This window comes from Eurosta solidaginis, chromosome 3 (assembly GCF_040869045.1).
Source record: "Eurosta solidaginis isolate ZX-2024a chromosome 3, ASM4086904v1, whole genome shotgun sequence".
NCBI lineage: Eukaryota > Metazoa > Arthropoda > Insecta > Diptera > Tephritidae > Eurosta > Eurosta solidaginis.
The window spans coordinates 204,124,917-204,152,383 of record NC_090321.1 but is presented as its reverse complement, the minus strand read 5'-3'; the positions used below and the strand labels follow the sequence as shown (position 1 = coordinate 204,152,383).

Genomic DNA, 27,467 nt, shown 5'->3' with positions numbered 1-27,467 from the left:
TTCGTTATTTGTTTTTATTAAAACCATGGAAAATGTTTATCTTAATTTAAATAAAATACTTGTCTCCCATATTTCTTCTTATTTTAATCAATATTTCAACTTGTTGCAACCTTTGACACCTTTAATTCAACTTAACTTTTTCCCGCAGCGGCCTAATGTTCATACCACAAGTAATTGTTTCTGACTGCAAATCCTGCAATTATGATTATTATTTTTGCATATTGTACTTACATAAATAAAGGATACAACGATGGCTAAAGTGAAGACAGAAATAAAATTAGCAAACAGAAAATGTTTATTGACAGTTCATTTTTTAAAACGGACTCGTAAACTCTTGCGCGTTTAAAAAAAGAAATTCGAAGATCTCAATAGAAAAAAATTTACCTTTTGATTTAGTGTATAAAAAAAATTATATTACCATGTTTAAGAAAATTCTGATCGGTTCAGCGATAGCGCTAGCTTTTGGTATTTTTGTCGGTTTTATTGGGTTTCCAAAATTACTACGTAAAATGATAAAATCGGTAAGCGAGTTTACCGATTCGGAAAATTTTTAAAACAATTTGAAACATTTATCATTTTGTTATAAGATAGTACTAAGAAACAAAAACAGTTTAAAGAGCTTACCAACTCATCGACGACAGCCAAAGCACCAATGTCCTGTATGATTGCACTGTGTGAAGTTCTCCCTAACCGCAGAATAAACGTGCTGCCACCCGTCTGCGAATGATTGACTACCAGAAGTGCTGCTCAAACACGCAGGTGAAAAGTGCCTAAAGAGCTCCCATAAGCCTGATGCAAAATGTGGTAGAACGATAGCATGCCTGAAGATTGGAGTTTAATTATGATCGCTTCGGAAACTATGATGCGTGTACGCTTAATTTTTTTTTTTTTATAAGGTTCTTTCTAGCTATTGTGCGGAAGACTGAAACCCAAAGGCGCAAAACTAATTCAACCTTATCACAGAGGCAATAAGAAAATCGACATGCACCATCTCATTGCTAAATTCGCAGCTCGGAAGAGAGTGTCCTGCCTGAGAAATTCCAAACCCGACGATGCTAGCCTAATGCTGGATAATATAAAATTAGCAGCAGATCTAAACCGCGATGGTGCAATCTGTTATAAGAACATGCTAGTTGCCGCGTATGTTGACTAATTGAAATCAATTCCCTTATCAAATGCGCCAAAAGTTATGTCTTAAAAAAAAATTTATACAAGGTGCGATATACCTCAGAAGGGAATCCAGGCCGAGCCTCTATGCCAAATTGCGCCGTGCTCCTTTTTAATTTTTTCCAACAAATTGGCGGAACGGGACCTCCGTGTGTTCCATCTACTCCGAACGGCATCTGTAAAGCAGATAACTTTGCATATAGAGACTTTACATAGCAGAAATACACTCAAAGTGTTTGCCAAATCACTGCCGAGGGGCGACCCTGCTTAGAAAGACTTTATTTTAATTAAAAAAAATTCTATCTTTGTTTTTGCTTTGCCCGACAGTTGAACCCAGGATCTTCGGTGTGGTAGGCGGAGCACGCTTACACCACACCAGGTCAGTCGCAGCCGCTCTGCCTTCTCTGGGCTAAATGAAGAGGCAAAATATTTGATCTTGCGGTGAACGAGGACCAGGCAAAGAATATGCTGTCATCAAAGACAGTGAGTGGGAAGGCGATTCAGAATTAAAAGAAAAAAGACAAAGAAAAATTTTGTTTTCTAGGTTTCTTATCATGCCGCTGCAGTGCGAAAGATTTTCCTGTATATTGAGACCTACCGCATGGACTCTGATTGCACAGCGACCCATCATCCTTAATGAACCCAATGATTTTAGCCATATACTTCCGGTCAGAAAGGATTCGCCATACAATATTGATTAACCATCGTTTGCTCAAATGACTTGAGGCCCATTTGTTCAAAAGCAGAATAAAAGTGACTAGTGCAACTCCAAAGTAGTCTGTGACAGTCTTAATCTTAAAATAACTAAAGACAGTTGTAAGCGTGGTCATGCGCTCCCAAAACATCCCCTATCGAACAACATGCGAGATCATGACTTTAACTGCCGCTTAACTGTCTGAGTATACGTTGAACTCTCTAAACTTAGTGGCACATGTACATAGATAGCTTGGCCCAGCTTGTACTCGGATACATATTGCTGGCAACAAATTTATTTTCTTCCGATGGGTCCACTGCCACAGTCTCTCTCCCATCCCTCTCTTGAATTAATTGAGATAAAGTAAAAATTAACAAGAGCTCTCGGGCTCCTGTAGGCAGAGGATTCATAGTCCATATAACGAAGACTAAACAAAGCTCGGTTAGACACAGCCTTTCTCGCGAAGTCATGTTCACCATTCGATTCAGTGTCAACGAGGTAGTTGCATCAGAGCGCCGATACTATGGAGGAGAATCGATCTGACTACCATTTTTTAAAGCCATTGTACGACTCTCAAGAGGCCTCTGCTCTTAACGATGGCCTTTCTAGTCCCATCCTCAATATCGAGTAATACCGTTAAGTGTTTGATAAAACGTATTCTTCTATCCACTACTACTTTTTTGCGAAGATCCATTAATTTTGAGTTCTCTGAAGCTAACTTTTGGCATAAGTCAAATAAAAAAAAAATTTTATAAATAAAATAGGGTTTGAAGTGTTTGTCACATGCGAAACAGTATTCTCGTTACGCAGCGATTCTCTAAGTAATTATAGAAACGGAGCTTCATGTAGACCAATTGAGCTTCTCTTATAAAGGTAACTACTACTTAACCTAACCTAACTCAACAGTGTTATTAAACCCATCCCTATTCCCACAAAAGTTTTCGTGGTGAATTTCGGGATGGCGATACCAGTCTCTCTGGATTCTCCAAGTTTATTTTAATTATTTTAATATTAACAAGTAAAGGTGTCTAAGTTCGGGTGTGACCGAACATTATATACTCAGCGTGAGCTTCAATTGCACATTTCATTTCAGATAAATTACTTTTCTACATAACACGTGGCACCGCCCATTTAAAAAAAATGCCTCCCCATTTCCTCTTACAATAAAACTTGATAAGTGAAATATCATTGGTTCAAAACTATTTTTTGCTAAGTTATGGCTTATTATTCTAGTATACGACCCTTTTATACTCGCTTTATATCTAAGTTGCCGTGGCCCTTAACCGATCCCGTCCATTTTTACCAGAAATATTTTCTACTATAGGGAAAAATTGAGTACCCAATTTTATTACGATTCGTTAATTTTTCTTCAAGTTATGGCTCCCGAAACATAGAAAATTGCTTAGTCATAAAAGGGGCGGTGCCACACCCATTTTCAAAAATTTTAGTGTTTTCCAATTTAATGCTATGTATAATTCAATTAAAAAAGTAAAATTCTATTGATACAAAGCTCTTTTTCGCTAAGATATAGCTTATTATTTTCATCTACGACCTTCTAAAAATCTTTTATATAAAAGTGGGCGCGGTCTTTAACCGATCTCGTCCATTTTTTTCTAGAAATATTTCCTGCTATAGGGAAAATCTTTGGACCCAATTTTATTACGATCCGTTAATTTTTCTTCGAGTTATGGCTCCCGAAATATAGAAAGTTACTTAAGCATAGAAGGGGCGGTGCCACGACCATTTTTTTAAATTTGAAGTTTTTCCTATTTATTGCTATATGTTCACTTGGGACATGAAGTACCATTGATATAAAGCTCTTTTTTGCAAAGATATAGCTAATTTTATTCGTCCACGACTCTTTTAAAAATCTTTTATATAAAAGTAGGCGTGGTCCTTAACCGATTTCGTTAATTTTTCTTCAAAGCATTCCTTATAGTAAAGGAAACCTCTCTGCCGAATTTTTAATTTTAATTTTAATATTTGTAAAATTGATTTTATCACAAGTGGGCGGTGCCACGCCCATTTAAAAATATTTTTTCAATTTTTTATCAAAAGTCTTCAATATCAGTCCACACGTCAAATTTCAACACTCTAGGTGTATTATTTACTAAATAATCAGTTTTTTTGTGTTTTCCACAATGTTATATATATAAAAAGTGGTCGTGGTTATCATCCGATTTCACTAATTTTCAATACCAATCTATTCTGGGTCCAGATAAGCTCGTGTACCAAATTTGAAGATATCTCTATATTTACTCAAGTTATCGAGTTAACGGACAGACGGACCAACGGACGGACGGACGGTCAAGCCCAATCCATTTTTTCCGATACTGACGAATTTGATATATGGAAGTCTATATCTATCTCCATTCCTTTATACCTGTACAACCAACCGTTATCCAATCAAAGTTAATATAATCTGTGTGCAAACCACGCTGAGTATAAAAATGCAACTCATTGAAACCTTATGATCGTCAAGGGCTTTCGCTTACCTCACAGGTTTGTCAATCCCTCTGTAAGTTCCCAAAGGGATTAATTTATTATAAACATGTTCGTGTGTCTCAGCCCTGACGTGCTGAAGGAAATAATTCCAGTTACTTTTTATAGCAGCGATTCCTTTTCCCACACTGGACTTAATTGGAAAGCGTTTCGTCTACAGAGAACTTAATATAACCTTGACACCAGATTCATTGGACTGAGTCCCTCTTTTGTCGTAGCAATAAAAAAAGAATTTAGCTCACCGTCACAAATAAAAATCTTTACCCACATCTTATCTGTGGGAGGGACAATTGGCAAACGCTCGAGGCTCTCTCCATGGGTTTTACATTACTGTACGATATGGTGATCAAGCCAATTCTCTTCTATGGTGGGCACTAGGCACTTCTTCCATGGTCGAAAAATTGGAAACAATGCATCGGCTGGCTATGGTTGGAATAAGCAGTATCCTTTGTAGGTACAATACTTCCGCTGGCGCATAACGCAATGCTGAATCTGTATCCGGTTGATATCGGGGGGCTTCGTGAATGTAAGCTTTGAAATTACGGGCACACCTGCATGCTGACCGAGTTCGACTTCACACCTTGCAGAAGAGATTACGGTGCGCCGGCTCCCGCTCCCACTGCAAACATTCGCCGCCCATATTCTCTCAAGGGAGGAATGAAGTAGAGATTTAATATGAGGATCGAATTTGTAGGGCGGCCACCGTGGTGTGATGGTAGCGTGCTCCGTCTACCACACCGTATGCCCTGGGTTCACACCCCGGGCAAAGCAACATCAAAATTTTAGAAATAAGGTTTTTCAATTAGAAGAAAATTTTTCTAAGCGGGGTCACCCCTCGGCAGTGTTTGGCAAGCGCTCCGGGTATATTTCTGCCATGAAAAGCTCTCAGTGAAAACATCTGCCTTGCAGATGCCGTTCGGAGTCGGCTTAAAACATGTAGGTCCCGTCCGGCCAATTTTTAGGGAAAATCAAGAGGAGCACGACGCAAATTGGAAGAGAAGCTCGGCCTTAGATCTCTTCGGAGGTTATCGCGCTTTACATTTATTTATTTATTTATCGAATTTGTAGAGCCTGTTCCCGGATTTATTCTGGTGACCGGGAGGATTGGGGAAAAGTATTCTACCATGAGCGCGGCGATCAAAGCGCTAAGCTCTGCCACCGAAGCCTCGATGACTGTGATGTACTACTTTTTTACAAACTTCTTGGTGTAACTGTTAGGCTCATTTCTTAGCCCGGCAAGCAGTGATGAACTGTCGTTGTTTTCCAGTGAAGATTTTGGTATTCCGCTGGCCACTTTCTCTCTGCTTCTGGAAAGGTGGTCCTCGAGCCAGCTAACTAAATCTGGGCTGGTACCCCTCTTGCCGTTTATATACGTCTTTCTGGATCATTGATGACTCCAAACGTTCAGTGGAGCTATTAGGGCTACAAGGATGAGAGATATGCGGCCCGCTGAAGAGCCCCAGCTGTGTTAGCTGGATGGACGACGACGATGTGGAATCATCCAATCACTTTATGCTCAGCTTTCTATTTTTTGAAAGGAAAAGTTTAAATATTTCGGTTCGGATGTATTCAACTCTCCGAAGCATATCTCCAAAGCCGATATGCGCTTTCTTCGTAGCTTTATTTTTGCAACGCAACAATTCGGTAAATAACTGGAAATCATTCTCACCGTTAATGTATTTGGTAACATAACGGAACAGCATTAAAGCATTCAAGTCAGCTGCCACCGAACCTATCCTACATCTTTCGGGTTCCTAACCGTTAGTTCATGCTGGGACCTAGATGCTAATTGTGTGTAGTGCTTCGAAAACTCTTAAGGAGAGTTCTGCATTGTAGTGTTTAGTAGTCGATGGTTCAGCAACGAAGAACGAGTATTATGTATTGCGATTAGTATGTAACCTTAAAAGTAACAACGAATGTCAATGTGTAGATACGTAGAGGATGACAGTTTTGGCGTTGCCATATTATATAATGTCTATATTTATACTCAACAACTCTCTCCTGAAGATATTTATATACATTCATACATACGTATGCACATGTATTGAGTAATATTATTTTTGTAATTCAAAACTTAAATTTTATATATATATATATATATATATATATATATATATATATATATAAAATATATATATATATATATATATTAGGGCGGGTCGATTTAAAATCGCTCATTGCTCTGAGAAAATCGTATTCTAGGGATCAAAATAATAAACTTGCAGATCGTAAAATTGCTTGTGTTGTTTTTTTTAAGCCACCACAAGACTCAGCAGGTAGAATTGAAATTGCCCCTACCCAAAAGTTCGACCCAAAGGGGGGGACAGCAGAATTCGTTTTAGAGGTATGGTTCCTTCGACAAATTTTCTTATTTTGATCCCTAGAATATGATTTTCACAGGCAATGGGCGATTTTTTTGTCTCCCCACAAATCGACCCGGCCTAATAATATACATATATACATGTATATCGAGTAACTATATTCTTCAATTTCAAAACATACAATATTTTTATATCCCGATTTAAATATATGGAATTTTGCTTATGACTAATTTGCAATTATGAGATCTTTATCGAAAAGTAGTGCCTTCAATTGTTCCGATTGCCATTTTTGTTATATATTTGAGGAGCTATCTGTTCTGTGATTTTCTCTTTGGCTCATGCAGCTGTTTGCCTTGTTTCAGGTCTTTGACTAACATTCGGAATTGAATCGTTTGCATCTGCGAATATATCATCCTCCACTGAAGAGTCATCGATTACAACAAGAGGCTCTTCCGATTTTACAACAGCACTTGATTCGGGCGGGCCATTTGTTTCTTCGAAAGGTTCCTCAGACAATGTTTCGGCATTTCGTTCGGAACGATTGACAATTTGATTTAAATGTCTCTTAATATCGCGTTTATCTCGTGTTAAATAGCATGTGTAATTTCTTGGGCCTAACTTGTTTTTTATTACAGCAGGGGACCATACTGCTTTGTTTGGGTTTGTAGTCTCGAACATAAACGCTCTGACCAACAGAAAAATTTTGATTGCATTTACCTTTGAAATTTTTAATTTGATTTATTTGCTTAGACTGAATAATATCTTTCGTGGTTGGTGGTCTCATGAGACTAAATCGAGATTTCAATTCGCGATTAACGCCCCGATTCTGAGCGTTACCGTTGAAATAGTACCCAGAACATTATGTAACCGAATATCGTTACCAGGGTTTTTATCCGCGATTCTGGCCAAAGTGGTAACGCTGTCATCACCGAAAAACTCACCAGTGTCTGTGGAGAAATTTGAAAGGTAGTTTTCTTCGCTTTCACTGTTGCCACTTTGATCCATTTGGACCAAAAATGGTCCCTTCCAACCCCATCTGGTCCGCTGGTCCCCTTTCTTCAATTTTGGTCCTTTTTAGGCACTAGCCACGATTGATAATTTTCTTTCTTTTCACTCAGGTAAAAATTCACAATATTGCCCAAAAATTCGCCACACTTTCGTTAGCCCCCATATAATTTTGAATTTTCTTCAATGGAACTCTCACCATAAAAAGTTGCTCAGTCAATAAAATGTACCAGAACAATAACATTTCACCTAGGATATAATTTATGCCAGGCATTAAAAAGAAAAGTGTTGGCAAACATTGTCGTTAATTGTTGATGAAATAACCGACTAATCAAAAAAAACTCTTGTTTTATAATAATATTAACTAGTATCGCCTGTGGTCGAAATTCGTGTATTTTTTTCAACTCGGTCTATGCATCAAGTGTTGGAAATATAGCAGACTGGTCTAACTTACTTAACTTTTTCTGTAAAGTTTTGAATTTTATCTAAGACTTTGTACTTTTTGATTGTATTTTCTTAAATTTTCCACAAACTTTTCACATGTAATTATAACGTTTTGGTATGGAGCTCCTTAAACAAAAATATAAAAATTATGTAAAATCAAATGAAATTGACATAGAATTATGGTGAAATTGCTTGAAATTAAATGAAGTGAACAAACAGTTCCATATAAAAACGCAATAAGTGCACTTAGACTTTTTTCCGGGTTTTAATGTGATCATTGTGGAAATATTAAGATTCTAATTTTGTGCAAGAAAGTAAATATCCATATTTGGAGAGATTGTTGGATTTACAAAAAACTTTTTTTTTTGTCTTAGAGCAATTCCATAATTTGTCAAAGATGCCGCGCTTTTGTGCAAGAAAATAAATATCAAAATTTGGAGAGATTGTTGAATTTACAAAAAACTTTTCTATTAATTATAGACAAATATAGTAATATTTGTTAACAAAAATAGGCCTATGCACTGCGGCTGATCTATACGAATCGATTCATATAACTTTTATATGATTTTACGTATGATAACTATGCAAAACCGCCTGTCAATTGTTTGTATGGAAATTTTGTTAGCGTATTAATATATAGATAATGGCTAGATATTTCGATCGGTTATACAACACTATGTAAAATATGTGAAAATAAAAATTGCTTCTCGCCTAACATAGCTTATAGCGAGCACTCTGCCGTGAGCCTAACACTTTCAAGACTTATACAAAGAAATTCTATGCATTACTTCTCGTTTGGCACGTTGATATTTAAATCTTTCTCACCCAGATAAATGAGTACAAAGAATTCCAGGACTATTGTGGTGTTAAACCACACAAGGTAATTGAAAACTAAGTATCTTGGCACAATAAATATTTTAACTCGAAGACAAAAGGAAGAGATTTGATTTCGGAAGAAATGTTTTGTATAAAATTATTCCCGTAGGGCTAATAGAACCCCTTAGGGCTGGGATCAAAACTCACACTTACTGAATCTACGCTCTCATATGAAGTTTAAACGTTAAGGGAAAAAGTAAGCATCTATAGAAATATCACTAACAAAATTGCCTAGTTTCATATATGATTTAATGAGTTTTCCACAGACATAGTTCGGCAACACCAGAAAGCAAATTTTGAACTGTTTCTTACTAAAACCTAACTGCACTATACATTTTATTTCATTGCAATCAACAACATACTCCTTGGTTGGTGAAAGACATAGACTTATGCTATGTCAAAATATAGTCCCATTTTTGGTTGCATGTACATATATTTGTTTGTTCAGCTTGAATTAAAGGAAAGTCTTCACTATGTTTAGTAAAATTTCATATGAAAACATCCTAAAATTTTGTATTTTATACTAATAAAATAAAACAAAAATTTGGTCCTTTTTTCGATGAATTTTGGTCCCAAATGAAAACATGGTGTGGCAACCGTGTTCGCTTTACCGAAAATGTCTCACTTGTATATACGAGGTTAACGAATAAACTGGACGATGTGTAAATGCATATTATGGATGATAAGTTTCTACATAGGTATATTGAAATTTATTCTGTGAAAGTACATAATGTGAACAAATATATATAGCAAGAGGCAACACTTTTTTACTATTATCTTTACTTATTTGCGCTTACAATTCTTTATTTTTCAGTTTTGCCTTTTTCTAAACAACAGCTGTTGTGTGGTTATTTCGATGTAACCACCTACTTTTGTGGGTAAAAAATTAGCCGGCTACTTTCGCGGGTAGAATACCAATAGGGTGTAAAAGCTGCCACATGATTTCGTTACTGTGGTGAAGAATGTTGTTACCACACTAGAATCGGGGCGTAAGTAAAAGTTTTGATGGAGATTCATTGGATGTACAATGCTTTGTGATTCGATAATCGAATAAAAATAGTTGTAAAATTACATCAAAATTACTTACGTCATTTTGCTCTAAAGTGGCTATAAGAGATTTTTTTACTGTTTTTACAAAATTTTCTACTTGTCCGTTAGTGGACGGCTGACCTGGTGCAGTGCGACTTAGTTTAATGCCATTTGTTTTAGCAAAAGTTTGGAACTCCACAGAAGTAAACCGTCTTCCGTTGTCGCTTACCAACACATCACATAAACCAAAGCGACTAAAGACTTCTCGTAATTTAGTTATGGTAAAGGAAGTGGTTATGACCTTAAATTTAAAGACTTCAGGCCACTTCGGAAAAGAATCGATGATTAAAAATAAGTAATTTCCATGAACGGGGCCAGCATAATCCACGTTAATACGTTTCCAAGCGGAATAAGTTGGTTTCCATGGAATTAAGAAAGTTTTTTCAGGACTAGCTTGGTATTTTTGACATGGCTCACAAGTCTTTATCATATTTTCAATGTCTTTGTAAATATTTGGCCAATACATGTACGATCTAGCCAATGATTTGGTTTTGACTATACCTAAATGTGATTTATGTAGTTCTTGCAATACAATTTTTTGTAATTTACTTGGAATCACAATGCCATAACCCATAAAATACATCAGGACTCAATCGTCAGCTCGGATGCTTTCATTTTATATGCATGAAATTCATTGCCAGTTAAATTAAAAACTGTACCATTTAAAATCGAATCTGACACCTTTGACAGAATAGCACCCTACGTGTGTATTTTGCTATTGCTAGAAAATCTAGCTGAAGCGGATTTACAAATTCGACATAATTAATGTATGTACTTTCAAGCTTTGTGTCCGGGTTGTAAATTTGACGTATACGTGATAAACTATCCGCACTATTTAGATAACCTTTGATATACTCGATGTGATAACTAGTATGAATGCCCATCGCTACATACGCGCCGCTGCCATTATTGGAATACCTTTACGATCACCAAAAATAGTGAGCAATGGTCTGTGATCAGTTTGGAGTGTAAAATACATACCCAGTAAGAACTGTCTTAATCTGATCACGCTGAAAATTAAAGCTAAGGCTTCCTTCTCAATGGTGCTATAATTCAATTCTGCATTGCTCTAGAGACGTAAGCGATTGGTCTCATTGTACCGTCTTCATACTTATGCGACAAGACTCCCGCAATGGCTGTGTTGCATGCGTCGGTGAACAGAACTATTAGTAGTTCCTGATTAAAATGTACTAAAACTTTATCAGAGCACACCCTCACTAGGGTAGGAACCTTGTCGTTGGTGTGAGGGCTTAGCCGAACTCCATAGCGCCCCACTATGAGGCGGAGCTGTTTAGGACTGACATCTACGCCGTTTCGCCTCATAGGACCAAGAACTACCAACCCCCTAATCCAGGGTGTTATGCGGAACGTGCCTATTGGACGATTTGCAGCCAGGGGATAAATTCGGCTGTATTCGAACGGAGCCTTCCGATACCGGGCCACCTCGGGAAGTATTAATGGCCAGTAAGGGGCGCTGCTGTGGCGGACGGTTCTTTCCCCGTATATATTACTGGACCGCTGAGCCCGCCTTGTCGGGCAGGTGGTCGTACGACCACGATGAACTGACTCATTACCTGATTGTAATAAGGACGATGTAAAGAGGAGAACTGAGTCGCAATCCAAGGACGACAAATACGAATTAAGCGATGCGTCGGACTCGGGGAGCGAGAGTAGTGCTGATTAAATGAACTCCGTGTTGGAGAAGCACACAAATGAAAACGGAGTAGAAGAGTGGAAAAGGGTGCGGAACAGAGGAAGTAAAAGAGCTCTCTCGCAGTACCGTACAGCACTAAGAATTGTACAACGCTTGGGAGCAGTGGCCGACCCAACAGAAGTGGAGATCGAGCGCTTTGAATGGGCCCATGAAGCGGTAGAATTAGGTCGGATGCAGTTCAAAAGGTTTGCTGCGAGAAACCCTCGGTTCTGCAACCGGTAAGAGGAGGAAGAAGCGTCGAATGGCAGAATGAAGAGGCAACGGTCGGCGGAATGCGACAAGCCTGCTTTCAAGAGGCAGAAAGGGCCCAGTCCCAGAGCCGCGAGGCAGGGCAGTCGCATAAACAAGACAAGTAGGCCCAAAGCTGTAAGACAGATGGGCTCCAATAGCGAGGTAGCAACTACCTCGAAAGCTGCGAGTTAGAGGGAAGTTCCAATTACGGAAGTAGGAGATAAGCCAAAGGGAGCTAACGCTAAGACTCCCTGCTTTCTCGGAGGCGCTAAAGGGAGTTAACCCTAAGACTCCGGCTTTCTCGGAGGTGCCAAAGGGAGATAACACTAAGACTCCTGCTTTTCCCGAGAAGATGAGTGATGTGGCAAAGCAGTCACTGACTGTAGCGCTGGTTGGTCGTAGCAGTCCTTTCGGACAAATGACTACTGAAATGTGGAGATTTGTGGAAAGGGAGCTTATTAGCTTAATGCTTAAGATGAAGCGGGAACAACCAAGTAAGCCCCTTCCAACCTTTGATTCGGGGGGATGGTATAATGGTGTGAAGATGATAGCGTGCGACAACATAGCGAGCTTGTGGTGGCTGGAGGAAGTGGTTCCAAACCTCCAAAGGCAAGGCACGAACGCGCGGTTGGAGGTGGTGGATAAAGCGCAAATCCCCACGGTACCAAAAGTTAAGGTATGGATACCATGCGTGATGAAGTCGGAGGATACACTGCGACTTTTGCAGAATCAGAATCCGAACATACCGACACAGGATTGGAAGGTACTTACTGTATCTCGGGCTACCGAGGATGGTCAGTTATACATCTTCCAAATAAACAAGCAGGCGGAGGATATTTTGTACACGTAGCTTGGCAAAATGGCCTGGGCACTGGCAAAATCTACATGCGACTCAGGAAAAGAAGTCCCGAGGATAAAAACCCTAACACGCTAGAGGTGGGCGCAGTCGAAAAGGACCTCAAAAGCTTAATGGAAAAAAGACAGGTGGACGTCCCCGACGTCACCACGAACGTGCTAGAAGAGGACCAACCGCTAAATGGTGCTGTGACTCGCACAGAGGAACACACGGCACAACAGTCACGAGAGGCTGAAGAGGTCCTCGAATACTCTAAACCAAAAGGGCAAGGGGAGGACGACGAAGTCAAGACGAAGGTGCTGGAGGGGGCAAACAGCCCAATGGTGCTGCGAGTCCTACAGATAAACCTCCAACACAGTAAAGTGACGCCGAGCGAACTCCTCCTAACCCTTTAGGAGGGTTCGTTTGACGTGGCGCTGATCCAGGAACCGTGGCTCTCATCGGGAGGAAAGGTTTCTGGACTTAGCACGCGCGGGTTTGGCGTTTACTACGCGCAAACGGAAGGACGGGTGCGAGCTGTAGTAATGGTAAGGAAACAGCTGCATTCATATATGCTGCCTAATTACACCACTGATGATCTCGTAGCGGTGGCCGTTGAGCAAAAGAATAAGCAGGATATTATCCTGGCGTCCTGCTACATGGCCCATGCTGCGGAAGTTCCACCGATGGAGTGCAAAAGGCTAGTACAGGAGGAAGGGCGCAAAGGGCGGTTGGTCATAGGTGCAGATGCAAATGCGCACCACAATGCGTGGGGAGAAGCAGATACGAACGAGAGAGGCGAATCTCTGTTTTTTTACATCCTGCAAACCAATTTGCAGATAGCCAACAGGGGAAATGTCCCTACATACATTGGTCCAACATCCACCAATGTTCTGGATATTACATTGAGCTCCGAGCGTGATATATCAAGGTATGATTGGATGGTTCTTGATAGACCATCCTTCTCCGACCATGCGTATATCAGCTTCAGCACCCCCCTAAAGATAGTAGAGAAGGGGGGAACCTTTAGAAACCATAGGTCAACGAACTGGACTAAATTCCAGAAACATGTGGAAAAAAAACTGTGACAACCCAAAGAGGTTGCTAATGTAGAGGAACTGTAGTAGTCGAATGAATTCCTAACAAGGACACTTATGACTGCGTATATCAAAGCTTGCCCTCTAAGAAGATTCAGAGGAAAAGCAAAGCCGCCATGGTGGAGCAATGAGCTGAGTCTTCTAAAAAGACAGGTAAAGGAAATGTTTAAGCTCGCAAAGACCGCGGAAAGCGAAGCGTGTCGGGACGAGTACAGGGATCTACTGGGGATCTACAAGCGTGAAATTACTAGGGCGAAGAAAAACTTATGGGAAAAGTTTCTGTACGGACATAGAGTGTTCCAGCGAAACAGCACGGTTGAAAAAAGTCCTAGCAAAGGGAAACATAGTCCAGGGACTAATAAAGAAAGAGAACGGGGAATGGTCACGTAATAGTGAGGAATCCCTTGAGGTTCTTCTTGATACACATTTCCCATCGGGAGACGGTTTAGAAGAGCCAGCAGACGTCACTCACAGACAGAACGTGTATTACGGGAGTCCCTGTCGTGAAGACTTACCTCCGGTGTAAAACACAGATCAATGTCCGTTGATCTTCGGCCCAACAAATTGGTACCAAATCGGTGAGCTGGGGTGTTCAAGTCAACCAGCCTTGGTTTGGCCGAGGAGGACTATCCATCCTCCTCTTCCATTTTCGGGTAATGGCACCCGTTGCACGGCAACTCCACCGCGAGTTCCGTGCTTGCCTCAGAGTCCCTCTTTCATTGATTTTGATATCTCGATATCTGATTAACAAGTTAACCAGATTGAGATATTGTGCTTTTGTCGCAATTTAGGAATGTGACCAACCTTTTCTGTCCTGCAGTGTTACAACAATGTATAAATACATTGTTAACGACGCAGCTTGGTTTTGCTTAGATATTGCTTAAAGGGCCGCACTACGTTGACAAACAGAGTGAGCTTGGCATCCAATTATGCTCCGTCTTAAAACTCCATCACAATTAAAATCAAGAGACGTCACTCACACTTCGATCACTGAGCTAGCAGTGCCGGGCTTGGTGACCGATACCAAGATCGAGTGGGCAGTGAAGACGTTTTCTAAGTTTAAATCGCCGGGCCCAGATGGTATATTCCCGGCCATGCTACAAGTCTCAAGTATGGCGGTCGTGAAATGGCTTAAAATAATATTCGATGGGTGCATAAGACTGAATCATGTACCGCACTCTTGGAGAACTGCTCGTGTAGCTTTTCTACCAAAGGCGGGGAAGATCGGTCACGTGTATCCCAAAGACTATAGACCCATTAGCTTAACATCATTTCTGCTCAAAAACTTTGAGAGGCTGATAGATGTGTACATAAAGTCCAACGTGGATGAAAAGCTGCTCTCCACAACACAACATGCGTACACCAAAGGCAAGTCGGTAGACACCGCATTGCATAGGGTGGTAATAAGCATAGAGAAATCCCTGGAATATAAGGGGTATGCTCTAGGAGTCTTCTTGGATATTGCCGGGGCTTTCAATAATGTTGCAAAATGGGCGATTATGGATGGTCTTAATTACATTAAAGTACATCCTGCCTTAATCAGATGGATCGGCTGCATGTTAAATGGCAGAAAGATTACATCACAATAGGGATTGTACGAGGCCACGAAATCAGTGGACAGGGGCATGCCGCAGGGAGGGGTGCCATCACCTCTGCTGTGGACGCTGGTCATCAACCAACTGCTCAGGCAATCCGATGAGGGACCCGTAAAACTTACGGCTTATGCAGATGACGTTGCGATTGTCATAAGTGGAAAGTGCCTTCCAACGATTAGTTCTTTGATGGATCGGGCGCTTCGGGATATTCATACCTGGGCATCTAATGCCGGGTTGAAATTCAATGCGGAGAAGACCGATATGGTCTTATTTATAAAGAGGTACAAGGTCCCAAATTGGACCAGGCCTAAGTTAGGAGGGGTGACCTTACAGGAGAAACCTTGCACAAAATATCTAGGAATCATCCTAGACAGTAAGCTGTCATGGAAGCTCAACGTGGAGGAGAGGGTCAAGAAGGCCTCAACGGCACTCTATGCATGTAAAAGAATGCTGGGGTGTACGTGGGGCCTATTGCCCTCTCTTTCTCATTGGGTTTTTACAGCGATTGTTAGCCCTATTCTATACTATGGAGTTCTTGTTTGGTGGAAAGCCACACAAAAAACAACATAAAAAAATTAGAGGGTGCATGCAGACTATCGATGCTTAGCATTACGGGAGCCCTAAAAACAACCCCGACGGCTGCACTGTATGCCATTCTGCACATCCCACCTGTAGACCTGGTAGCAAAGAACAAAGCGTTAACGACCGCAACCAGGCTCTGTGCTACGGGGCAGCTTGAGCGCCGACCATATGGCCATAGTAGTATAGCGTCATCAATCACAAGCCGAACAGACTACATGATTCCCTATCTGCGCTTCGAGGGAGATCTTAAGGCCACATTAGAGGTGGACGGTTGGCGCAAGGGTGCGCAAATGGCGGACGAGGCGATACATGTGTACACCGATGGTTCCAAATTAGTGGAAAGAGTAGGGTCTGCGGTATACTGCGCTGATCCGGAAATAAACAGATCCTACATGCTGCCGGATTACTGTAGCGTTTTCCAAGCGGAAATATTAGCCGTAACCAAAGCAGTAGAAACCCTGGAGGAGAATAGCTTAAGCTGCAACCGTTTTAACTTTTATATTGACAGTCAAGCAGCAATTAAGGCAATAATCTCGCATAGCACAGCATCTAAATGCGTGTTAGAGTGTAAGCAGTCTCTGGAGAGAATCGGGACAGGGAGAAACATACATCTATATTGGGTCCCACGGCATATGGGAATAGATGGGAATGAAAAAGCGGACGAACTAGCTAAAACGGGCGCATCCTTTGAAGCTTGCTCCGTAGATGTCCCAATTAGATTGGACGAGATTAAGTGAAGGCCAGAGGTGCACATGATCGACCAAGCGGGAAAGGCGTGGGTTCAAGCGCGGGGCTGTAAAGTGTCGAAAATTATGTGTAGGTCTTACAACCTTAGACTAACACAGTTGCTTCTATCATTAAAAAGAGAGGACTATAGACTCATGACGGGAATTCTGACTGGACACTGCCTTCTGGCGGCACATGCCTTTAAATTAGGCTTGGTCAGTGATAGCAGATGTAGGAAGTGCGGGTTGGAGGAGGAAACGATCGAGCACATTCTGTGCTCGTGCCCTGCACTTGCCAGGCTAAGACTCCAGCTATTAGGAGTGATACAGCTTTCAGATCCAGAAGCAGAAAGTGGCTTAAGTCCTAGGAAGCTTCCAGTATTTGCCAAGAGGACGGAGTTATTTTATAACATAGGTCCTGGTTTTTGATAGGGTTTTTCAGTTTGGTTATTAAAACAAACTTCTGGTAACACTACGGACTCAATCAGTCTATGTGAGGTCCTCATGGACCGGCCAGTTCAACCGACCTACCTTATCAGAGCAGCTCTTTGATTTCATCACATAAAATGCTTCTTTACAGTCAGAATTCCATTTGAATTCAACATCTTTTTTAAGTAATTTGTACAAAGGGGACATTTTCTGAGCGAAAATTTTTATAAATCTTTAATGATCATTCCAAAGCGTTTGACTCAGTTGATCATGAGCTTCTATGTCGCAAGCTACAAAATCTTTTTAATTTCTCTTCTCGTGCCACTGCTTTGATTAGGTCCTACCTCGTGCAGAGATCTCAGGCTGTGTATGTCTGTGGCAATAGGTCTAATTTTGTACCTGTACTCAGGGGTGTTCCGCAAGGTTCAATCCTGGGCCCTTTGTTGTTTGTGTTGTATGCTAATGACTTACCCAATGCGCTAAGATATTGTAATGTTCATATTTATGCTGATGATGTTCAACTATAAGGGTGCTGTCCTCTTGATCGTGTTGGCATGTGTATTAATGCTATTAACTCTGAATTGACGAATGTAAGTGCATGGGCATCTGCGAATGGTTTATCAATTAATCCTGCCAAATCTAAATGTATTGTCATTCGCAGAAAAGCCTTCGATACACGAAACTTAGACAAGGTAATGCTAGACGGTGCAGTTATTGAATATGTTGACTCAGCGAAAAACCTTGGTTTGGTATTTAATCAAACTCTGACATGGAATAATCATATCATTAGTAGAGTAGGTAAAATGTATGGATTGCTTCGTACACTATGGTTAACACAGTATTTCAGTCCTTTACACATTAGACTTCTTCTTGCAAAAGCGTACTTAATACCTACGCTACTGTATGGCTGTGAGATTTATGCTAATTGCGACTCTGTATGTAAAACTAAGCTTAATGTTGTTTATAACAACATTGCCGTATTTAGGCTAAAACGATTTGACCATGTGTCTGCGTATGCCGTAAAGTTGTTAAATATTTCTTTTGAAAATTTGTTAAAATTCAGAACAGTGTTGTTCATACACAGGGTTATTCATACGCAGGAACCAAACTATTTATACCAGAGGCTTCAGTTTCTTCAATCGTCAAGGTCGGCACTGCTTATTTACACTAGACACAAAACTCTGACATCCGAACGTCAATTTTTTATCAACGCGGTACGTCTTTGGAACTCACTTTCAGTTAGTTTAAGGATTATTACTAATACAATGCAATTTACAAATAAAGTGTTTAGTTTTTACAATGATTGTTAACCACTACAACTCTATTTTAATACCTTCTATATTATTGAATGTGAACTTTTAAATATTATATTTCATTTTTTGAAAATATTTATACCTCATTTTTTTTCTTTTTCTCCCTTTGTGTTTCATTTTATAATTTATCCCTATTTCTCATTTTCTTACTTCTCCCCTTTTTTATGTTAAGTATTTTTAATTATCAGAATACCTTATTGTATCACACGTGACTGGCACTGTTAAATAATTTTTTCAAAATTGTTGTGTCATGATGAATATATATGTTAATAATAAATATGTAAAATATGTAATAATTTACCATTCCAATAAGCGCTCGAAGCTCTGAAATATTTTTAGGTGTTGGTGCTTTGAGCACGTTTGTAGTTCGTTCTTGGTTTCGGGTTAGACCATCTTTTGTGATGTCAAATCCCAAATAAGAGATTTTTGTTTTAAAGAACTCGCATTTATTGATATTTAGTTTCAATCCAGATGCTTGTAACTTGTTCAAAACTAGTGGTACTGTGTTTAAATGCTCAGTAAGGTCGGGACCCGTGATCGTTATGTCATCTTGATAGACAAGCACGTTCTTGATGGAGCACAACAAGTTTTCCATTACCTTTTGGAAGATTGCTGCCGCAGGTTTTACACCAAATGGCAATCTAGTCATTTTAAAAATTCCTTTGTGTGTACTCCACGTACACAATTTTTGTGCCTCTTCATCAAGAACTAATTGGTTATATGCATTTTACATATCGAATTTTGTTAAAACTTTACCTCCTTCCATTGATGCAAATATTTAATCAATCCGTGGCAAGGGGTATCTAAAGTCAATCAAAAATTTATTTACTGTGTCCTTATAATCACCGCAAATCCGAATTTCTCTTCACGGTTTAAGAATCGGAACAAATTCCCATCCTCGTCGCCAATGTAGCGTTTAGTAGTCGATGGTTCAGCAAAGAAGAACGAGTATTATTTAGTATTTATTTAGAAGTATGTAACCTTAAAAGTAACAACGAATGTCAGTGTGTAGATACGTAGAGAATGTCAGTTTTGGCGTTGCCATACTATATAACTAATGCCTATATTTATACTCAACATGCATAGTGTTCTTTTTAAATTTGTGATGCAAACTTCGGGTGTCACAAAAAACACCTATGCTCTACGTCGAGGCTCCACCAGTAACCCACTCTAAGTATAAATCAGCAAAATAAAAATATTTATCAAATATTTATACCTCTTCTCATAAGCAATTGAATTTGAAGCCCGGCAGTGAACCACGAGAAATGTGGGAACAATTTCCTTTTCCACTTAACTTTTCCGTTTACGTTTTTAATCTAACAAATGCGGATGAAGTGCAAAATGGTGGTAAACCGCGTCTACAAGAAGTGGGACCATTTATATTTGAGTGAGTGCCTTAAACGTCGTTGCCACATTTCTTAAATTTTAGTTTAAACTTTTCATATATACAGTGAATGGAAGGATAAATATGACTTGGAGGATTTTGAAGATGAGGACGCGGTAGCTTTCAATATGCGTAATACTTTTATACATCGTCCCGATCGCGGACTCAGTGGTGAGGAGTTCATAGTAATGCCACATCCACTCATTCAGGTAAAGTTTGAACAAATTTGTCTTCCTCTTTTTAACAACAAAATAAACTAACCAAAAACTTATTCAAAGATTATGGCCATCGCTGTTAAACGCGACAAAGAAGTTATGATCAATTTAATATCAGAAGGCATCGATGTGCTCTTCAAACCTACCACACCCTTTGTGCGTGCAACTTTTTTGGATATTTTCTTTAGAGGCATTGATGTCGACTGTTCGGGAGATCATTTTGCAGCTAAAGCTATATGCTTAAATTTCCATACCGGTGCTGTTAAAGGTGCCGTCAAAGTGAACGAAACACATTTCAAATTTTCACTATTAGGCGGGGTAAGTCAGCACTAGTACGCAAATCATTTTCTATCAAACAAAGCTTTCGTTTTTTTTTTAAGTCCAATCACACGGACGCTGGGCGTTTTAAGGTTGCACGTGGCGTAAAGGTAAGTCGCGATGTTGGACGCGTACTGGAATTCGATGATGAGGAAAAATTGAGCGTTTGGGATGGTGATAGTTGTAATCAATTTCGTGGCACTGATACAACAATTTTCCCACCTCTACTCAAACCCAAGGAGCAGATTTGGTCTTTCGCCGCGGATATTTGTCGTTCATTGGGCGCAGAATATGAAAAGAAAACCAGTTATGCGGATATACCGGCCTCTTTGTATACGGTCGATCTAGGGGATCCAAAGGTAATTGGGGAGTGGGAGGTTTGTGTAGTTACAAATTTACACCAGTGAGCACAAAAGTTTTAGTAAATTTTTCATTAACAAATTTTTGCAGTTAATTTTTGTTTCTTTTTTTGTCAAGTTCGAAAAAACTTTAATAAAAAAAATAAATACTTGGCGCAATTTGCATCGTGCTCCTTTTTAATTTTGCTACAAATTGAAGGAACAGAAATTTCAAATATATAAATAGATTTCTCAAAAAAACAGTCATAGACTTTGGAAGCACAAGTTTAAAGTCTCTGAAAATTCATTTCGAAAAATTTTAGAAACACAATTTTATAGTTGTAGCTATTTTAATTTTGAAAGAAATTTTTAAACTTTGGAAACAATTTAAATGAATTGGATTATAAATAATACATATATAAACACATTTAAAAAACGACTTCGAAAATATTCGAACATTTGAAGATTATTTAAAAACCTTTTTGAAAATTTCAAAATTTAAATTGCGATTTTTGACAGTTAATTTCGTAAAAACCTATAATCAATTTTATAACGAAACGTTAACAAATTTCAAAAACGTTTCTATAAGTTTGAAAATTATTTCGTAGACGTTTTCAAAAAAGTTTTACAAGTTTTCATTACAATATTTATCAACGCTTATTCTGAAAAAGTTCAAAAGTTATTGTGAATTCGGAAACGCTCGAATTTTTTCTAAAAATTTTTGAGCCTGATTAACATAGTAAAAGAAAGTCAAGAAGCATAAATTTTAAAATTTTTAAATGAAGACTGTTAAAAATTTCTCGTTTCGAATTTTTTCGAAAACGTTTTTGAAGGTGGTTAACATAGTTTTCAACATAGGGCTCATTTTAGTTTTTATAAAAACAAAGAGTCAAAACTCAAAATAAACTTTTTTAAATTTTCATATAGATTTTTCAAAACTCGAATTTTTTCGAAAACTCTTTCGGCTTATATAGATTTATTTATTTAGATATTAATAACATTTTTTACTGAAAAAACCTGATAAGAACTAATGCGAATTTTAAGTATTTATTTTAAAATTTCATATTAATATGAAAAAAAAATTATTGTTATGAAATTTTTTCGGAGACAGTTTTGAAATTAACTAACATAGTTTTCGTTATATCACTCATCTCTGAAAAGTCTAAGCATTGATTTGAACATTTTCAGAAAGATTTTCGAAAATCCTCGAACTTTCTATTTTTTTCGAAAACGGGTTTGAAATTGGCTGACATAGATTTCATTAAAAAACTCATTCAAGTTTTTTCATTAAACTGCTAAAAATCAATGCAAAAGCGATACATCAATTTTGATATTTTCGTGAATTTTAACTATTTTGCGACCTTACGCATTTTTCCGAAAAGGGTCTTTATGTTCATTCCAGTTTTTTCAAAAACAAGCCTGTCAATAATCAATGCGGACTTTAAAATTTTTTAAATTTTCATGAAAGTTTTCAGCAGTAACTTTTTTTTTTTATTATTTTAATTTTCTAGCATTTTTGAATATTTTGCAAAAGGGTTTCGGTATTTGTTTAAATAGTTTTCACTATAAAATTCAGTATGTATTATTATATCTGGAAACTTTAAGTATAAATTTTGAAATTTTGGAATTTTCGTTATTTTTTCGAATACGCTTTCGATATTGGTTTATTTTAATTTTTTTCTGCACACAGATGTTATTTTAATAAAAAAAATACCTTTTCAGAACGAACCGGAAAACCAATGCTTTTGTAGAGACTACCCAGACGACTGTCCAGCACGAGGTACAATGGACCTTACGCCATGCACCGAAGCACCGTTGATTGCTTCCTTGCCACATTTTTTCAAAGCCGATCCACAATTGATAGCAGATGTCGATGGTTTGAGCCCCGAAGAGGAAAAACATGGTATATTTATTATTTTTGAAAGGGTAAGCTTAAAAGGTAAACATTTTACTTTACGCACTTCCTTCGAATAAAAAGGGCACTGAAGATGACATAATGTCACAACTATTTTGTAGCTAAAACAAATTTGGCAAGGAATGGCTACTATCGAGCTTCTAGCTGAACCTCCATTCCACTCATCAGTCTTCTTTTTCAACTTTGATTTATTTATGATACAGTTATCTAGTCCCCTATCCCAGAAACTGTAAACTTTATAATGCTGCCTGGAAACGCACCCAGATAATATTAATTGTGCTCTCTCATGGAAGCGGAAGTCTGTCCTTCAAACCGTACCAACGGCGCCCAGACTGAAGGTCAATATTATTCCAATGACTATTTAGTGGGTGAGCACGGAAGGTGCCTTAGGTTCCCCCCACAAAACAACTCCGGGTACTAGCACATAACCTTTCACACACTTGATCTCTGAAAACAATCTTGAACCGAACGTTATATCATCCATCACAAACAAAGCAATAGCTCATAATCGGACGTAATTTATTTTTTTTTTTTATTATTTATATTGCTATACTTCATCGAAATAATCTGAAAAAGAAAAAAAACGATATAAGCTTTCCGGGTAGTTGCTGCTCGGGCGCCATTTAACCAGACACTCATCAAGTAATTTATTCATGCAAGCGCCCCTCCCTGGAAAATAAAGCGGCAACTTTATGAGCAAAATGAAGATATCTGGCATTACATAAAAAGTTGTTTGATCTAAGGGGCGATCATTTAGCTCTCAATATTACGACAGGTAAAATCCCTTGCAAAAACTTTTTCATAGCGTTAAGCTTAATAAAAATGCGAGCTAATCAGGTATACTTGAGCCACTTTCTCCTAACTTACCTGAGGCAACTAAAATATTTGTTTTGCAGGTAGTACCTGCTCGCGCGCTATCTAGCCATTATTGGCAAAAAGTTGAGCAACTCAATAATGAGAAGTTTATCGTCCCGATCAGTGAATGCCGTTATGAAAGCGATTTTCTACATCTCTTTATATGATATGCACTAGAAAATTCCAAACTAGTCAGTTCGGCTTAAGTCACTCTGTCAGAACATACCAAGACACTGGCCTTAAAGGCAATCATCTTCAAGTTTCACGGACCATCACTGCATCTTTTCAACCAAGCTAATCGGCCGATGTCAAATACCCAAAACTTTAATTGCTTCAACTAGCTTATCTAAATGGGGTAGAGTGAAGAAGCTATATAAAGAGAAACATATGTCCAGAAATTAGTGGCAGGAGCCAGGGAAAAAGAAAAGGGAGAGAGCAGAGGCAAGCTGATTGAAAACAACTTTTCGAAATTCCTTAGATATTAGTAGATTAACCAAAGTGTCGGCTATGCAACATCTGCTGAGTCTGCTGGTTTACTATATCCAGCTAAGCTCGTTAGTAATAGCAACTGTGTAGCCTTTCACCATTTTCCCAAGCATTTAGAAATTGTTAGTCGTCATCCATAGAAAATTAACTTATTATATCAGTAAATTACGTCTTTAAATATTAAAAAGTTTAAGTGCTATAATTTTCGCCCCATCATTTCAACGTTTTTCCAATGTTTTTTGTTTTTGTTTGTTTCCTTTATTACAGATATCTGGCACTCCACTCTCTGCCGCTAAACGTTTACAATTTAGTTTGTCTGTAATGCCAGTACCTGAGGTTGAGGTTATGAAAAATTTACGCCCACTTATCATGCCACTATTTTGGGTTGAAGAGGCAGCAAGTTTGGATAAGTCATGGACTGATATGTTGAAGAAAAAAGTTTTCTTGTAAGCACAGATTTACTTAGCACAACATGACATGACAACTTTTTAACAACGTGAAACTGAAATATTTTTTACAGAATAATCAAACTCAATAACGCTTTAAGGTGGATCTCTTCGATCTTTGGTACTTGTGGTCTATTGGTCAGTCTTTATATGCTCTATGGTAAAAGTCAAATTGGAACGACAAATGTAGTAAGGATTAGTGAAGTTCAAAATGTGGACAAATTTTAATGTGTGTATATATGTGAGAAGCCGATGGAAATTATAGTACCAAATAGAGCTTTTGATCTCTTTATATGATATGTATTGTTCCTCTTTTATTGTACTGTTATCGTACCCAAAATTGCCCATATTTGAAAATAGTTCTTCTTCCTCCTCTTAGCACTCCCTTCTATTTCGTCTTCTTCTTCTTATAAAATTTCTTTCTCCTAATCCTGTCGTTTTCCTATTCCATTTATCTCTTTCCCACTCTTTCACTTTCATTGATAGCAATTTATTTTGTGCGGTATGTAGTCAACGGCCTATAAGTATGGACTGCTCATAGTTCACAAGTCATTTCACGAAACCCAATCCAAGGCTGTCTTCTCTTTAATGTTCACCACGTGTATAGTCAACATAATTCTTTCTTAATTATCTAAGTCCTCTCCGAAAAACATTACTCCAGAAATTATCTCGAAGATCCCGCCAAAGACATCTGGATTAAGTCCCGAAACCGTCTCAAAGTTATCCAACACAATTTTGAATCGATGCAGAGATATTTTGGAAATATCTCGAAAATGAAGCCAGAATAATCCGCAGCTCATCCCAAATTGGTCCCGAAAATATTTTAATATTATCCAAAAACAACCCAGAATTGATGCAATGGTAGTTCCGACACGAGCATAAAAAAAATTGTGAAATTATTGCGTAATCCCCGAAGCTGTGTCGAAGAATATGCCCCTAAACAATCCCGAAAACAATCACGAACTAGTACAGTGGTAATCTCGAAATGACCCAAAAAGTAGTTTTGAAACTGTCTCGAGCTTGGACCGAATTAGGTTATCCCGAAATGATCCCGAAGACGGCTCCCAAAAGGTCTCAAAATAGTCCCGAATTTATACCAAAAATGACGGCCGCCGTGGTGCGATGGCAGCGCGCTACGCTGATCCCGGCTTCACGCCATGGGCAAAGCAACCTCAAAATTTAAGAAACAAGTTTTTTCAATTAGAATACAATTGTTCTAAGCGGGGTTGGCCTCGGCGGTATTTGGAAAGCACTCCGAGTGAATTTTTGCCATGAAAATCTCTCAGTGAAAACTCATCTGCCTTGCAGATGCCGCTCGAAGTCGGCAAGTAGGTCCCGTCCAGCCAATTTGTAGGAAAAATTAAAAGGAGCACGACTCAAATTGGAAGAGAAGCTGGGAATAAAATCTCCTCGGAGGTTATCGCCCCTTACACTTATTTATTTTTTTATACCCAAACTACTCCCGAATTAATCTGAAATAAGTTATCCCGAAAAGGTCCGAAAACAATTCCGAAACGATCACGATATAGTCCTGAAGTTAAACCAAAAATAATCCTGAATTGATCCTGCATCGATCCGAAAACAATCCTAAACGACCTAAGACTGATACCAAAAAAATCTCCAATCAGTCGATAAACGATCTCGCAAATGAACCCAGAGTATTCCGTAGTTCATTCCAAATTAATCCCAAAAAAGTCCGAAATTATTCAAAAACTAGGCTCAATAAGATCCAAAAGTAGTACCGAAACGATCACAAAAACAATCATGAAAGGTTCCGAAAACAGTTTCAAATTAGATTGGTAATGACCCGAAAAGGTTCCGAAATATTCCCGAAAATAATAACTAAATAGTCGTGAAACCATCTCGAATCTGGACCGGAATAAGTTTTCCCGAAATGATCCCAAACATCATCCCACAACTGTATCGAAATTGTGCCAAAATTAGAAATTTTTCCGAAAACAGCTAAGAAATTATGGCGATCTATTCCCGAAACTAGGCCAAAAACAATCTCAATATTACCCGAAGATAATCCGTATATAGTAAATACAGAATTAAATAGAAGTTTGCCTGCAGTGGTACCAAAACTATGATAAAACAAGTAAGCAAGGCTAAGTTCGGGTGTAACGTAACATTACATACCCAGCTGCCAAATTACAGCTTGCAAAACTTTTAAATTACTAATTGTTTTTGTTTTTATCGGCCTATTGATAAATGATTCATGGTTGATAAATGATTCATGGTTGCCAGTCAAACAAACCACAGCTGTATAGCTAAATGGTTAGCGCAGCGTGCCTAAAGTGTGCTGATGATGAAGGCTTAGCACCCTTCGAAATGGATCTATCTGCACAGCTATGGCAGGTTGTCTGAAAAATTTTCTACTTACTATTCTAAAAACAAAATAAAATTTTTCGAATTTAGAAAAATTTTAAAATAAGAATAATTATCATTAGAAAAAAATTATTGTTCTGGCCTTGAGCTCGAATCGAACCTTGAATCTTTTAAATTACCTTCTTTTAAAAGGTGGCGGTGCCACGCCCATTGCCCAAATTTTACTAATTTTCTATTATGCGTCATAAGGTCAACCCACCTACCAAGTTTCATCGTTTTATCCGTCTTTGGTAATGAATTATCGCACTTTTTCGGTTTTTCAAAATTTTCCATATCGAAAAATTGGGCATGGTTTGAGTCCGATTTCGTTCATTTTAAAAAGTGATCTGAGATGAGATGATGAAGTGCCCAGGAACTTACATGCCAAATTTCATTAAGATATCTCAAAATTTACTCAAGTTATCATGTTTAGGGACAGACGGACGGACGGACGGACATGGCTAAATTAATTTCTTTTTTCGCCCAGATCATTTTGATATATAGAAGGCCATATCTGTCTCGAT

General features: G+C 38.6%; 1 protein-coding gene across 1 annotated transcript; it reads left to right on the top strand.

Moving 5' to 3' along the window:
• Positions 1–419: 419 nt before the first annotated feature.
• Positions 420–24,804, top strand: LOC137246085 (sensory neuron membrane protein 1-like). Its single transcript, XM_067777180.1, has 8 exons — positions 420–521; positions 19,849–20,006; positions 20,071–20,212; positions 20,282–20,536; positions 20,599–20,895; positions 22,597–22,800; positions 24,398–24,576; positions 24,651–24,804. The coding sequence occupies exons 1-8, from the start codon at positions 420–422 to the stop codon at positions 24,802–24,804; spliced, it is 1,491 nt and encodes a 496-aa protein (XP_067633281.1).
• Positions 24,805–27,467: the final 2,663 nt, after the last annotated feature.

Bases quoted from the DNA above. Each gene is read 5' to 3' on its own strand.
- LOC137246085 (XM_067777180.1), top strand. From the start codon at position 420: ATGTTTAAGAAAATTCTGATCGGTTCAGCGATAGCGCTAGCTTTTGGT. The intron at 20,213-20,281 runs GTAAAGTTTGAA...ACTTATTCAAAG, and splicing joins TGCCACATCCACTCATTCAG to ATTATGGCCATCGCTGTTAA. The intron at 20,896-22,596 runs GTAATTGGGGAG...ATACCTTTTCAG, and splicing joins TCGATCTAGGGGATCCAAAG to AACGAACCGGAAAACCAATG.